General features: G+C 48.4%; 2 protein-coding genes across 2 annotated transcripts in view; both read left to right on the top strand.

The window, feature by feature from the left end:
* Nucleotides 1–140: 140 nt before the first annotated feature.
* Nucleotides 141–11,429, top strand: LOC308137593 (cadherin-2-like). The gene is given in 16 exon segments (XM_080506345.1): nucleotides 141–272; nucleotides 1,517–1,634; nucleotides 2,402–2,619; nucleotides 2,740–2,886; nucleotides 3,039–3,194; nucleotides 3,389–3,533; nucleotides 3,602–3,774; nucleotides 4,750–4,887; nucleotides 4,970–5,155; nucleotides 5,899–6,152; nucleotides 7,100–7,482; nucleotides 8,328–8,561; nucleotides 9,140–9,258; nucleotides 9,260–9,280; nucleotides 9,406–9,561; nucleotides 10,312–11,429. Coding segments are annotated over 16 exon segments (2,721 nt in total). The 5' UTR covers nucleotides 141–212; the 3' UTR covers nucleotides 10,525–11,429.
* Nucleotides 11,430–12,167: 738 nt separating this feature from the next.
* The window catches only part of lmnb2 (lamin B2), a 6,189-nt gene continuing 6,125 nt past the window's right edge, over nucleotides 12,168–12,231 (top strand). The window contains exon 1 of the mRNA XM_080505894.1: nucleotides 12,168–12,231. This exon is cut by the window's right edge and continues 206 nt beyond it. The gene's annotated coding sequence lies outside the window, so the exon portion shown is untranslated.

Genomic DNA, 12,231 nt, shown 5'->3' with positions numbered 1-12,231 from the left:
CAATAAACTGCCGGTACAGTTACCCGGTGTGTCCGGCGGGGGGCGCCAGAGAGCCAGCGGCGATCCCGGAGCGAGGCAGGCGGCAGAGCGCGCTCACTGAGCCGCACGGAGCCCAGCGACACACCGCGGGAGGAGCCGCCGCAGCTCCGGGAGCGATGCGGGGCTTTTAATCCGCCAGCGGAAGCCACGAAGAAGCGAGAAGAAGCGCCGCGATGCTGCTGCTGCTCGTGCTGCTGCTCCCCGGGCTGCTCGCGCTGGCGGCGGGCCCGCAGGTCAGAGTCTCCCGCGGCGGGAGGATGGAGGACGGCGCTGCGGCTCCGCGACGCTCCTCCGGCGGCCCGGAGCCTCCCCGCCGCTCATCCTCCCGCATCCCGCATCCCGCACCCCGCATCCCGCATCCCGGCGGGGCTCGAGACGCGACCGAGCCTCCGTTAGCGCGTCAAGAAAACGAGTCGGCGCGCGTCCGTTTTTTTACGTCCGTTTTCGTGAATTTCGAGCGGACTGGCGTGACTGCAGCCTCCGTGGTGCGTTCAGGGACACAGCGCAGGGTTTTTTTTTTTTTTTTTTTGAATTGTCACTGTTAACGCGATGAGTTGGAACCAGTTCCCGATCTCATTAAAATGACACAAATCGTATCGTTTTCTTTATGAAGATCGTTTGCGTTGTTTCGCATTTTCCACAAGGTGGTAGTGCGTCGTTTTTTAAACGATTTCGTTAAACAAAAAGTTTTGCGTTTACCCACGTCCGCGTCCTGCGTTTAGTGAGTTTAGCCTCCGTGATGCGTTCAGGGACATAACGGACATTCCATTACCATGGAAACGGCGGGTGTAGTTATCATGTGGCGCCACTAGTTGGTGCTGTTGTTGGCATGGCGAGGGGAGCGTTTTAAAAACATTGTTTTCCTCCGTTTCCACGGAGATGGAATGTTTTCAAAAACTGGGTCTGAGCACCGTTGTCGCGGAAACCAACCCCCAAAACGAAACGGTTGCCGTGGAAACGGGGCAGCGCGATAACTAGGTCAATGAATTGTGATGCTAATGAGCGTCTAGACGTGGTCACTGCACACACACACACACACACACACACACACACACACACACACACACACACACGAAAGGATTGATCAAAAATGGGCGGAGCCAGTGAGGTCACTTCGGAGCAAGATGACTCGACCAATCAGGAGCGAGCTCATTTCAACAGAACAAATCAACTTTGTACAAACCTGAACGATCTCACAGGCTTACCAAAGTAAAAGCACAAGATGTTGGGTTCGTCACCATGACAACGATGCTCAGCGCCGCAACAACGTAACATTTTGAAAACACATGATGCGTAAACGGAGTTAAAACGCAAAAATGTTTCACTCGCGTCGTCATGGAAACGCAAATCTTTGTAAACGAAAACATAAAAAAAAAAAAAAACCCCAGCAAAACTTTTCTTTAACAAAAGCATAAAAAACGTGAAACGTGTTCCTCAACTACTTAAAACGTTGCTTAACTTTTGTCGGGGCTTTCAGGCGCTAGCCGCGGAAGGCGGAGCCGGACGGGCGTCTCCGTGTGTCAGAGGCTTTACGCAGGACGAGTACGTCGTCCAGACGGACGCGGAGCTGGAGGAGGGACAGACAGTCTTCAACGGTCAGTACAGACACACACACACACACACACACACACACGTAATCTGGGTGGGGGTTAAGCGTCTGGATTAGACTAGACGCTCCTTCTGTCGCACTCTGATCTGATTATGTGTGTGTGTGTGTGGGGGGGGGGGGGGGTAGGCCACACACACACACACACACACACACACACACACACACACACACACACACACACACACACACACTTGTGTCTCGTCATGCGGTGGTTCTGTCCTGCTTTACTGGAAGACACCGTTTGGAGCATGTAGAGCGGAGTCGCACATCACTTCCTGTTTCATGGCGAATCATCAGCTCGTCATGATCTGGCCACGCCCATTTTTTGAGTAACATTTTGACGCCTTGTCACGGGTCGGGCCGTCCAGTGAGCCCGTCTGTCGCAGCTCGTGTCGGCGTGTGGATGGCGCCTCGCCGTCGAGGACTTGCGGCCCCGCGTTTCTTCTTCTTTGGCCTTTTCTGGACAAAACGTATGAAGAGCGAGTCGAAACAACAACAAGAAGTAAAGCTGGGATTACGACGGATTAGGGATTAAAAGTCCAGACACGATTTCAAACGTTAAAAAAAAACCCACAAACGAATAAAAGGGTCCAAACTGATTCAGTTTCCATTTCGGGCCACTAGGGGGAGCTGTGGTTGGTTTTGACAGTGAAGGAAACCAACACTTTGATTAGTGTTTCTGTCTGGGGGGGGGGGGAGGGGCGACGTAACACGTCTTCTGACTCCCTCCACGTATTTTTTTTCCCGCCTCAGTGACGTTTCTGCGCTGCGCCGGCCAGTCGGTGGAGCTTCAGCTCGGAGACTCCGCCCACTTCGCCATCGGCGGCGACGGCGCAATCCGCGCCCGGCAGCGCCGGAGCCTGGCGGCGACGGCAACCGTCGCCGTGGCAGTTTACGCTCGAGACCCGCGGTCGGAAGAGTCGTGGAGAACCGATGTCGTTCTGGATCCACGGGGGTCCGGACTGAACCAGGTAGGGACCCCCCCCCCCCCCCCCCCAACTGTCTCCATGGAAACGGGGGGGAGGAAATGCTCCGTCGACATGGAAACGGAGGAAAACGCGACTCTGTGTGTGTGTGCGTGTGTGACTCAGCGTGGCGTGAACGTACTGTTTCCGTGGCGGCGCGGCGCGGCGGAGGGTGATGGCGGCGTCGTGCGGCGGGTGAAGAGGGACTGGGTCATCCCGCCGATCAACGTCCCCGAGAACTCGCGGGGACAGTTCCCCGAGGACCTGGTCCGGGTAGGACACACACACACACACACACACACACACACACACACACACACACACACACACACAAAATCCTCAAGAACCTACAAAGTGTAGGTCCAAACGCAGAACCCTGAGGAACTCCCATGTTAAAAACGAAGTTCCGATTCCTGGTCGTTTAGATCCGATCGGACCGCGACAAGAACCGGATGATGCGTTACAGCGTGACGGGACCCGGCGCCGACCAGCCGCCGACCGGAGTCTTCATCATCAGCCCCGTCTCTGGACAGCTGGCGGTCACCAAGCCGCTGGACCGCGAGCACATCGCCAACTTCCACGTAAGAACTGACGGAACATCGCGAGGCTCAACGGCGGAAATGAAAACCTTTGTCTGAGAAAAAACGTTCAAACTTTTCCTCAAGGGTAACCCCAAAAAAGACAAAAAAAAAAACCCCCGATGTGTTTTCACTTGAAACGTCTCCATGGCGACGTGAACCCGCCGGTTACCAAAAGCGTTTTTGTGCGTGAACAGCTGCGGGCGCACGCCGTGGACCTGAACGGGAACCAGGTGGAGAACCCCATCGACATCGTGATCAACGTCATCGACCAGAACGACAACCGGCCGGAGTTCACGCACACCGTGTTCAACGGAACCATTCCGGAGGGCTCCAGACCCGGTACACACACACGCACACGCACACACACACACACACACACACACACACTAACGCACACGGTCGTCCAGGCTCCTTCGTCATGACCGTCACGGCGGTGGACAGAGACGATCCTCAGACGGCCAACGGGATGCTGCGCTACCGGATCGTTTCCCAGAATCCTCAGAGTCCGTCCAGCAACATGTTCACCATCAACAACAGGACGGGCGACATCGTCACCGTGGCAACCGGGCTGGACCGCGAGGTACGTGTGTGTGTGTTTGTGGGATAGTGATAGCACAGTGATAGCATAGCGATAGCATAGTGATAACGTAGCCATAGCATTGTGATAACTTAGCGATAGCACAGTGATAAGTAGCCATACCATTGTGATAACTTAGTGATAGCATAGTGATAGCATAGCGATAGCATACTGATAACGTAGCCATAGCATTATGATAACTTAGCGGTAGCACAGCGATAGCATAGTGATAATGTAGCCATACCATTGTGATAACTTAGTGATAGCACAGCGATAGCACAGCGATAGCATAGCAACAACGCAGCAATAGCACATTGATAACAGTGATAATATAGCTATAGCACAGTGATATCACAGTAATAACATAGCTATAGCAATAGCATAGCCATGATGATAGCATAGCTAAATCATAGCGAAACGTTTCGAGAACGAAAACGGAGACGATGTTTACATAGACGCCATAAAAACACAAGACATGGTATCGTGTTCGCTAATATCTTCAGACGCTGGACTGTGAATTTGTACAAATTCTTCAAAATTGTTTATATTTATGTTTTGTGGGATTTTTTTTTAGTCGTAGAAAGTCGTGCAGTACGCGCTGAAACGTAAACGTAAAAACATTACACATTTTTACTTAAAACGCAAAAATGTTAAACCTTTCGTTCACGAAAATGTAAAAACGTTGCGTTTTCACTTCGAACCTTGTTGCAGAAATGTAACAAAAACGTAAAAATACATACATTTTTAAGGAAAACGTAAAAACACGAACTTTAAGCAAGAATGTATGAACACAAAACTGTGAAACTTCCTTAACGAATACGTAAAAAAACAAACGTTTTCGTTAACAAAGATGTTAAAAACATGAGACCTTTAATTAACGAAAAGTTAAAAACGACTCACCGGGGCTCCGTTAGCTAACATCTTCGTTCCGCCCGTTTGTAGCTCTTATTGAAAGACTTGGTTGTGTTTCCTCGGCAGAAAGTGACGCAGTACACGCTGATCATCCAGGCCACCGACATGGAGGGAAACCCCACGTACGGCTTGTCCAACACGGCAACGGCGGTCGTCAGGACGACCGACGTCAACGACAATCCTCCGGAGTTCACAACCGACAGCGTGAGTACCACCTCGCAGAACCAGGACCCCCCCCCCCTCTCCCCCGCAGAACCAGGAACCCGTGTCGTTTCTTTCCCCGCAGTTCTTCGGAGAAGTTCACGAGAACCGCGTCAACGCCATCGTGGCCAACCTCACGGTGACGGACAAAGACCAGCCGCACACGGCGGCGTGGGGCGCCGTGTACCGCGTCGTCGCCGGCGACCCGTCGGGACACTTCTCCGTCCCCACCGACCCGTCCACCAACGAGGGCCTGGTCACCGTCGTCAAGGTAACCACAATAAACAAGCTTCCGGGCCGGGTGCGCGGCGGGTGGCGAGCTTTCGTGTCGGCGTCGGCTTGAGCCTCGGCTCCCGTTTCCACGGCAACCTTTCAAGTCGTTTAACAAAATGTTTTGAGTTCCCAAGACATTTCAGGCATCGTTTAGAACTTTTTCGTTCAAGAAACGTTTTGCGTTTCCATGACAAATATTTACAATCGTTTTTATGTTTAAAAGTTTTCATTTGTACATTTTTGTTAAAAAATGTCAGGTTTTTTATGTTTTGGTTAAAGGAATAGTTTACGTTTCCACGACAACGCTTCGAGTAAAACGTGTTTTTACTTGTCCGTTAAAGAAACGATGACCTTTCATTTAAAAACACATAATTTTTGCGTTTCGCTGACATGTTAGCTTATTAGCTTTCTTGTTAGCATCGCGGTATCGCAGATCACGTTGCGTCGCTACGTTTAAGAATGTTTAAAAACAAATATAGAGATTTGTTTTTTTGTTTTTTTTTCTTTTTAAATTTTAACAGTTGCTAACTTAAAATTGAAAAAAACAAACAAAACAAATGGTGGTTTGTTTCGCGCGACCTGCATTTTTAGCTAGTTTCAATATTTTTATCTACTTGTTTCATCATAGCCGTTAAGTTCTGAATTTCTCTCCCCATAATAAAATTTAATTCCGTAGTGATCACAGCCAGCAGTCTGTTTCTATTTTGTTGTTTTTTAACTGTTGTTGTTGTTGTTCTCCAGCCAGTGGACTTCGAGCTAACGCGCTCCTTCATGCTAACCGTGGAGGCGGAGAACGAGGTCCCTCTGGCGCGCGGCGTGTCCCTCCACCGCCAGTCCACCTGCACCGTCTCCGTACGAGTCCTGGACGTCAACGAGAGCCCCGAGTTCAACCCCAACCCGAAGTCCGTCAAGCTGGAGGAGGGGCTTCCCGCCGGCTCCATGCTAACCATGTTCACCGCGCAGGATCCCGACCGCAACATGAGGCAAAGCATCCGGTGAGAAACCGTCCGAACGTCTGGCGAGGAAGCTAGGTGGCGCTAGCTAACGGTCACCGCTACATGAGGCCAAATGTCTCTCTCTCTCTCTGTCTCTCTCTCTCTCTGTCTCTCTTTGTCGCTCTCTCTCTCTCTCTCTCTCTCTCTGTCTCTCTCTCTCTGTGTCTCTCTCTCTCTCTCTGTCTCTCTCTCTGTGTCTCTCTGTCTCTCTCGCTGTCTCTCTCTCTCTCTCTGTCTCTCTCTCTCTCTGTCTCTCTCTCTCTGTGTCTCTCTGTCTCTCTCGCTGTCTCTCTCTCTCTCTCACTGTCTCTCTCTCTCTCTCTCTGTCTCTCTCTCTCTGTCTCTCTCTTTGTCGCTCTCTCTCTCTCTCTGTGTCTCTCTGTCTCTCGCCCCTTCTCTCTGTCTCTCTCTCTCTCTCTCTCTCTCTGTCTCTCTCTCTGTCTCTCTTTGTCGCTCTCTCTCTCTCTCTCTGTCTCTCTCTCTGTCTCTCTTTGTCGCTCTCTCTCTCTCTCTCTGTGTCTCTCTGTCTCTCGCCCCTTCTCTCTGTCTCTCTCTCTCTCTGTCTCTCTCTCTCTGTCTCTCGCCCCTTCTCTCTGTCTCTCTCTCTCTCTGTCTCTTTCTTTCTCTCTCTGCCCGTCTCTCTCTCCCCGTCTCTGGCTGTCTCTCTCTCTGTCTCTCCCTCTCCCCCTCTCTCTATGTGTGTCTCTCTCTCTCCCCCTCTCTCTCTCTCTCTCTCTCTCTCTCTCTATCTCTCTCTCCCCCCCTCTCTCTCTCTGTCTCTATCTCTGTGTCTCTCTCTCTCTCTCCCCCGTCTCTCTCTTTCTCTTTCTTTCTCTCTCTCTCTGTCTCTGGCTGTCTCTCTCTCTGTGTCTCTCCCCCCCCCCCCCCCCCTCTCTCTCTCTCTCTCTCTCTCTCTCTCTCTCTCTCTCTCTCTCTCCCCCACACAGATACTCTATGTTGCTCGACCCGGCCGGTTGGCTCTCCATCGACTCGTCCAGCGGCAGGATTTCCACGGTGGCGGTCCTCGACCGCGAGTCTCCGTACGTCAGGAACAACATCTACAACGTGAGCGTCGTGGCGTCGGACAACGGAATCCCGCCGGCTAGCGGCACGGGGACGCTGCAGATGTTCCTGCTGGACATCAACGACAACGCCCCCTCCGTGTCGCCCCAAGAGGTGGAGGTGTGCGAGAAGCCCCGCCCCCACGCCGCCGCCATCGACATCACGGCCAGCGACCCCGACCTGGCGCCCAACGCCGGCCCCTTCGCCTTCGAGCTGGCTAGCCGTCCCGCCGACGTGCGCCGCAACTGGACGCTGCACCGCGTCAACGGTTAGCATGATGTTAGCCCTTCAAGATAAAACGCCTCCTTTTGTTTTCGCTAATGAAAAGTTTCTCTTTTCAAATTGGAAACGTATGGAAGTAAAACTGTGCCGTCAGATTCTGAATTCGAATTTCTAACTCTGAATTTTTTTACCATCGAAATCAGACTTTGAATTTTAAAAGCTGTCTAATTTCAAGGACGTATTTTTTTTTAACATCTCAAAATATTCAGTGGGTAAAAATTCAATGTGTCTAAAAATTGAGCCGCAAAAAAAATTCAGCTGTAAAAAAATTCAGCCGCAAAAAAAATTCAGTTGCGAAAAATTCAGCTGCAAAAAAAATTCAGCCGTTAAAAATTTTTTGCAGCTGAATTTTTCGCAACTGAATTTTTTTTGCGGCTGAATTTTTTTACAGCTGAATTTTTTTTGCGGCTCAATTTTTTTTGCAGTTGAATTTGTTTTGAAGCTGAATTTTTTTTAGTGGCTCTATTTTTTTTGCAGTTTAATTTTTTTTGAAGCTGAATTTTTTTGCAGCTGAATTTTTAGACACATTGAATTTTTACACTGAATATTTTGAGATGTTGAAAAAAAAAATCAGAAGCAAAAAAAAGATACGTATTTGAAATTCGACAGCTTTTAAAATTCAAAGTCTGATTTCGATGGTAAAAAAATTTGAAATTGGAATTCAGAATCGGACGGCAGTTTTACTTCCATAGAAACGCCTCTTTTTTACGTCTTTGTTCAAACGTTTTTTACATTTTCATTAAAAAAAAAAAAAAGAAAAGTGTGTCACGTTAGCGACGCGTGTTTGGCGCTAGCCTCAGCTACGACTTCTCGCTACGCTTCCTCCCGCAGGCGACTTCGCTCAGCTGCGCCTGCGGCTCAGCTCGCTGGCGAGCGGCGTGTACGAAGTTCCCGTGACGATCACGGACTCGGGAAACGTCCCGATGTCCGACACGTCGCTCCTGCTGGTCAGAGTGTGTCGCTGCGATCGCCACGGCGACTGCGTGGACGTGGAGCGCGTCGTCGCCGCGGGGCTCGGCGCCGGCGCCGTCGTCGCCGTCCTCGTCTGCATCGTCTTCCTGCTGGGTGAGTCTCTGTCGCCACGGAAACGTAACGAATTAAATATATAGATAAAATGAAAATAAGGAAATTATAACTTAAATAAATGTAAATACATTTGATAACTAATTCAATATTTTCTATTTTAATGGTGAAATAATAAATACTTTGAGGAATTGTGTGATTTAATTTCATTATTTGAATTAATAGTTCAAATTATTAAAATAAAAACCAAAAATTTTTAATTAAATAAAAAAGTAAATAAAAATTATTATTGGTTTTTGTTAACGTTTTTGTCTCAGTATAATTAATTTAAATAATTCCAGTTATTTTAAATAAAGAATATAATATACATCATGATTTTAATTAATTATTGTTTTTGAGTAATATATTAAATTAAATTGTAATTTTTAAGTGAAGTAAATAATTAAAACTGTACTTTTAATTTAAATTTTTTAATTATTTACTGAATTAAAAAAAAACTTTTCTCGTGTATTTATGATTTAATTCTAAACTACGTAAGTACAACTGAAGTAATGAAGTATTGAAGTAATGAAGTATTGAAGTAATGAAGTAATGAAGTACTGGTCCAACCGGCTCCTCAGTTCTCGTCCTGACGTTCGTCATGTGGATGAGACGTCGTCACGGCGACCGTCACAACAAGCAGCTGCTGATCGACGCCGACGACGACGTGAGAGACAATATCCTGAAGTACGACGAGGAGGGGGGGAGGGGAGGAGGACCAGGTACTGCACTACACGCTGTACTACACACCAGCTACACGTTAATACACACTAAACCATGGTGTGTGTGTGTGTGTGTGTGTGTGTGTGTGTGTGTGTGTGTGTGTGTGTGTGTGTGTGGAGTGTAGGACTACGACCTCAGCCAGCTCCAGCAGCCGGACGCCATCGACTCCGAGGTGTTGAAGGTCGGCGTGCGTCGTCTGGACGAGCGTCCGATGCACCACGACCACACGTACCCGCCGCCGCCGCCACACACCGGGGACATCGGAGACTTCATCCACGAGGTGGGCGCACACACACACACACACACACACACACACACACACTCCGTCTCCATGGAAACGCTCCATTAGAAACACAACCAACAGCCCCAACTCGTGGATCGACGTGCTGGATAGGTAATTTTCAAGGGTTTCAGCCGTCGTCATGGAAACACAAAAATGCTCTCTCACAAATTTAAAATCGTGAAATTTCACGATCCGTACTCGGTATCGGTAGTTAAAGATTAGCCCTCGGTATTAGTAGCTAAAGGTTAGTACTCGGTATCGGTACTTGGTATTAGTAGTTAAAGATTAGTGCTCGGTATCGGTACTCAGTATCAGCAGCTGAAGGTTAGTACTCGGGAACGGTACTCGGTATCAGTAGCTGAAGGTTAGTACTCGGTATCAGTACTCGGTATCAGTAGTTAAAGATTAGTACTCGGTATCGGTACTCGCCATCGGTACTCAGCATCAGTAGTTAAAGATTAGTCCTCGGTATCGGTACTCGCCATCGGTACTCGGTATCAGTAGTTAAAGATTAGTACTCGGTATCGGTACTCGCCATCGGTACTCGGCATCGGTAGTTAAAGATTAGTCCTCGGTATCGGTACTCGCCATCGGTAGTTAAAGATTAGTGCTCGGTATCAGCACTCGGTATCGGTACTCGGCATCAGTAGTTAAAAATTAGTACTCAGTATCGGTACTCTGTACCAGTAGTGAAAGATTAGTCCTCGGTATCGGTACTCCTATAACATGTCTCTTCCTGGGTTTCAGGGTCTGGCGGCGGCCGATAACGACCCGGCGGCGCCTCCCTACGACTCGCTGCTGGTGTTTGACTACGAGGGCGGCGGCTCCACAGCCGGCACACTCAGCTCGCTGCACTCCGCCGCCTCTAGTGGCGGCGAGCAGGACTACGACTACCTCGCCGACTGGGGGCCGCGCTTTCGCAAGCTAGCCGACCTGTACGGCGGCGGCCACGACGACTAGCCCCGCCCCCAGCCGCAACAGGAGCAAACATTCGGATGTAATTTTGGGGGGTGCGCGGCGACAGACACGGAACGCTAGCAGCTCCGACGGATTTCGCACACGCTCGTCTACGCTTGAATCTCGCGGGATGGCGGCGCTAAGGCGCAAATGTGCCTTTTTGTACTTGATTTTTTTTTTTTTTTCTTTGGGATTGATTGTTACGTCTTGATCCTGTAATGGTTACATAATGATGTTTCCAAGTGAAGAAGCAAAACTTTGGTAGCATTTTGTTTTGGAAACGTTTCACATTAATGCAAAACTTTCCAATTAAAATCGTTATTCAGTTTTTTGAGGGAAAAGTATCGCGTTTCAAGTGAAAACACTATTTTTGCATTTGTTTTGGAAGTTTTCCATTTCCACGACTTTTCTTGAGATAACGTATAATTTGTATGTTTTTGTACCGCGTTTCCTCGACGTCACATGTAAAAACACATTGTTTTTGTGTTTTGGTTTAACGAAAAGTTTCGCATTCCCACGACAACGTTTGAAGCAAAAAAAAAAAAAGCAAGATATTTATGTTTTTTTGTTTCGGAAAAATTTCTTGTTTCCACAACATTTTGAAAACCGGGTCCATTTCCATGCAAATGGCAGAAATGCTGAAAATGATGCTGTTAACATGAAGGACTTTTTTTTCAGAAAGTTGCTTTATCCCGTAAACGGACCTAAAAACAAATGCTATGTTAGTTTTACGGGGCGTCGCCGGTCGTCGTTTCGTTGCAATGCTAACTCGTCGACACTCTGCTGTGGTGGATTTTGAAGAAAAAAGAACTGTGAAGTTTTCTTGCTGACCATCTACGTTCTCAAACTGTAAACTTTAACGTGTACAGATTGTAACTTTTCTCTCGTTGTGGTCTGAACATGCTAACACGTCGATCCTTGTATACATGTCTTTTGATTACAAATTAAAAGGTTTTTGCATGTTTTTATCTTTCTATTCTCGAAAAACTTTAGTTTTTAAAAACTTTGTCCAACACGCACACGAAACCTTTGAACTTCAAAGGAGTCACCACCCTAAAGGCTAACCGCTAATGGCTAAGCGCATGGGTTCACAATTTATTCATGTCCCATTAGCGAATAACTGTTAACCACTAGCTGCTAATCACTAAGGACCAATGGCCAACCAGTAACGGCTAACTGCTAGAGGCTCGCCGCTAAAGGCTTACCGTCAGTGTCGTGGCACTACTGGCTAACCTATAGTGGCTAAATGACGCAGGCTTCAAAGTTCAAACTAGTGTCCTTAGCGGTTAATTGCTTGACGTAGAAGGCTAACCACGAGTTGCTAGTGGCTAATTGCTAAAGACTGACTGCTGGCAGCTGACTGATAATGGTTAAATTACATTGGGCTCAAAGTTTATACTAATCTCATTCGACTGCTACAAGGCTGAAATTTCAAAAATCATTGAAACACAAAAATCTCCAAAATTGTTCAGGTGACTTTGACATTGCAATGTATGTTTTGTTTTTTTTCAAATGGAATTTTAATCCCTTTGATTTCCGCCGGCCGCACCGTGCTCCCGGGAGGCACCACGGCACCGGAAGCGTTTTGGCGGGTTGCTGCGGGTGTCGGCCATCTTTGATGAGGTTTCTCATCCATTCATCAAGAGGCAGAGACTCTTTTCTCCCGCTCCGCGGAATTCAATCACTCCCACCCCGGGCTCAGAGTCGCTT

Source organism: Blennius ocellaris (assembly GCF_963422515.1).
Source record: "Blennius ocellaris genome assembly, chromosome: 12".
Classification (NCBI taxonomy): domain Eukaryota; kingdom Metazoa; phylum Chordata; class Actinopteri; order Blenniiformes; family Blenniidae; genus Blennius; species Blennius ocellaris.
Note: the sequence above shows the minus strand (reverse complement) of the source record. Positions and strands in the feature narration are given on the sequence as shown.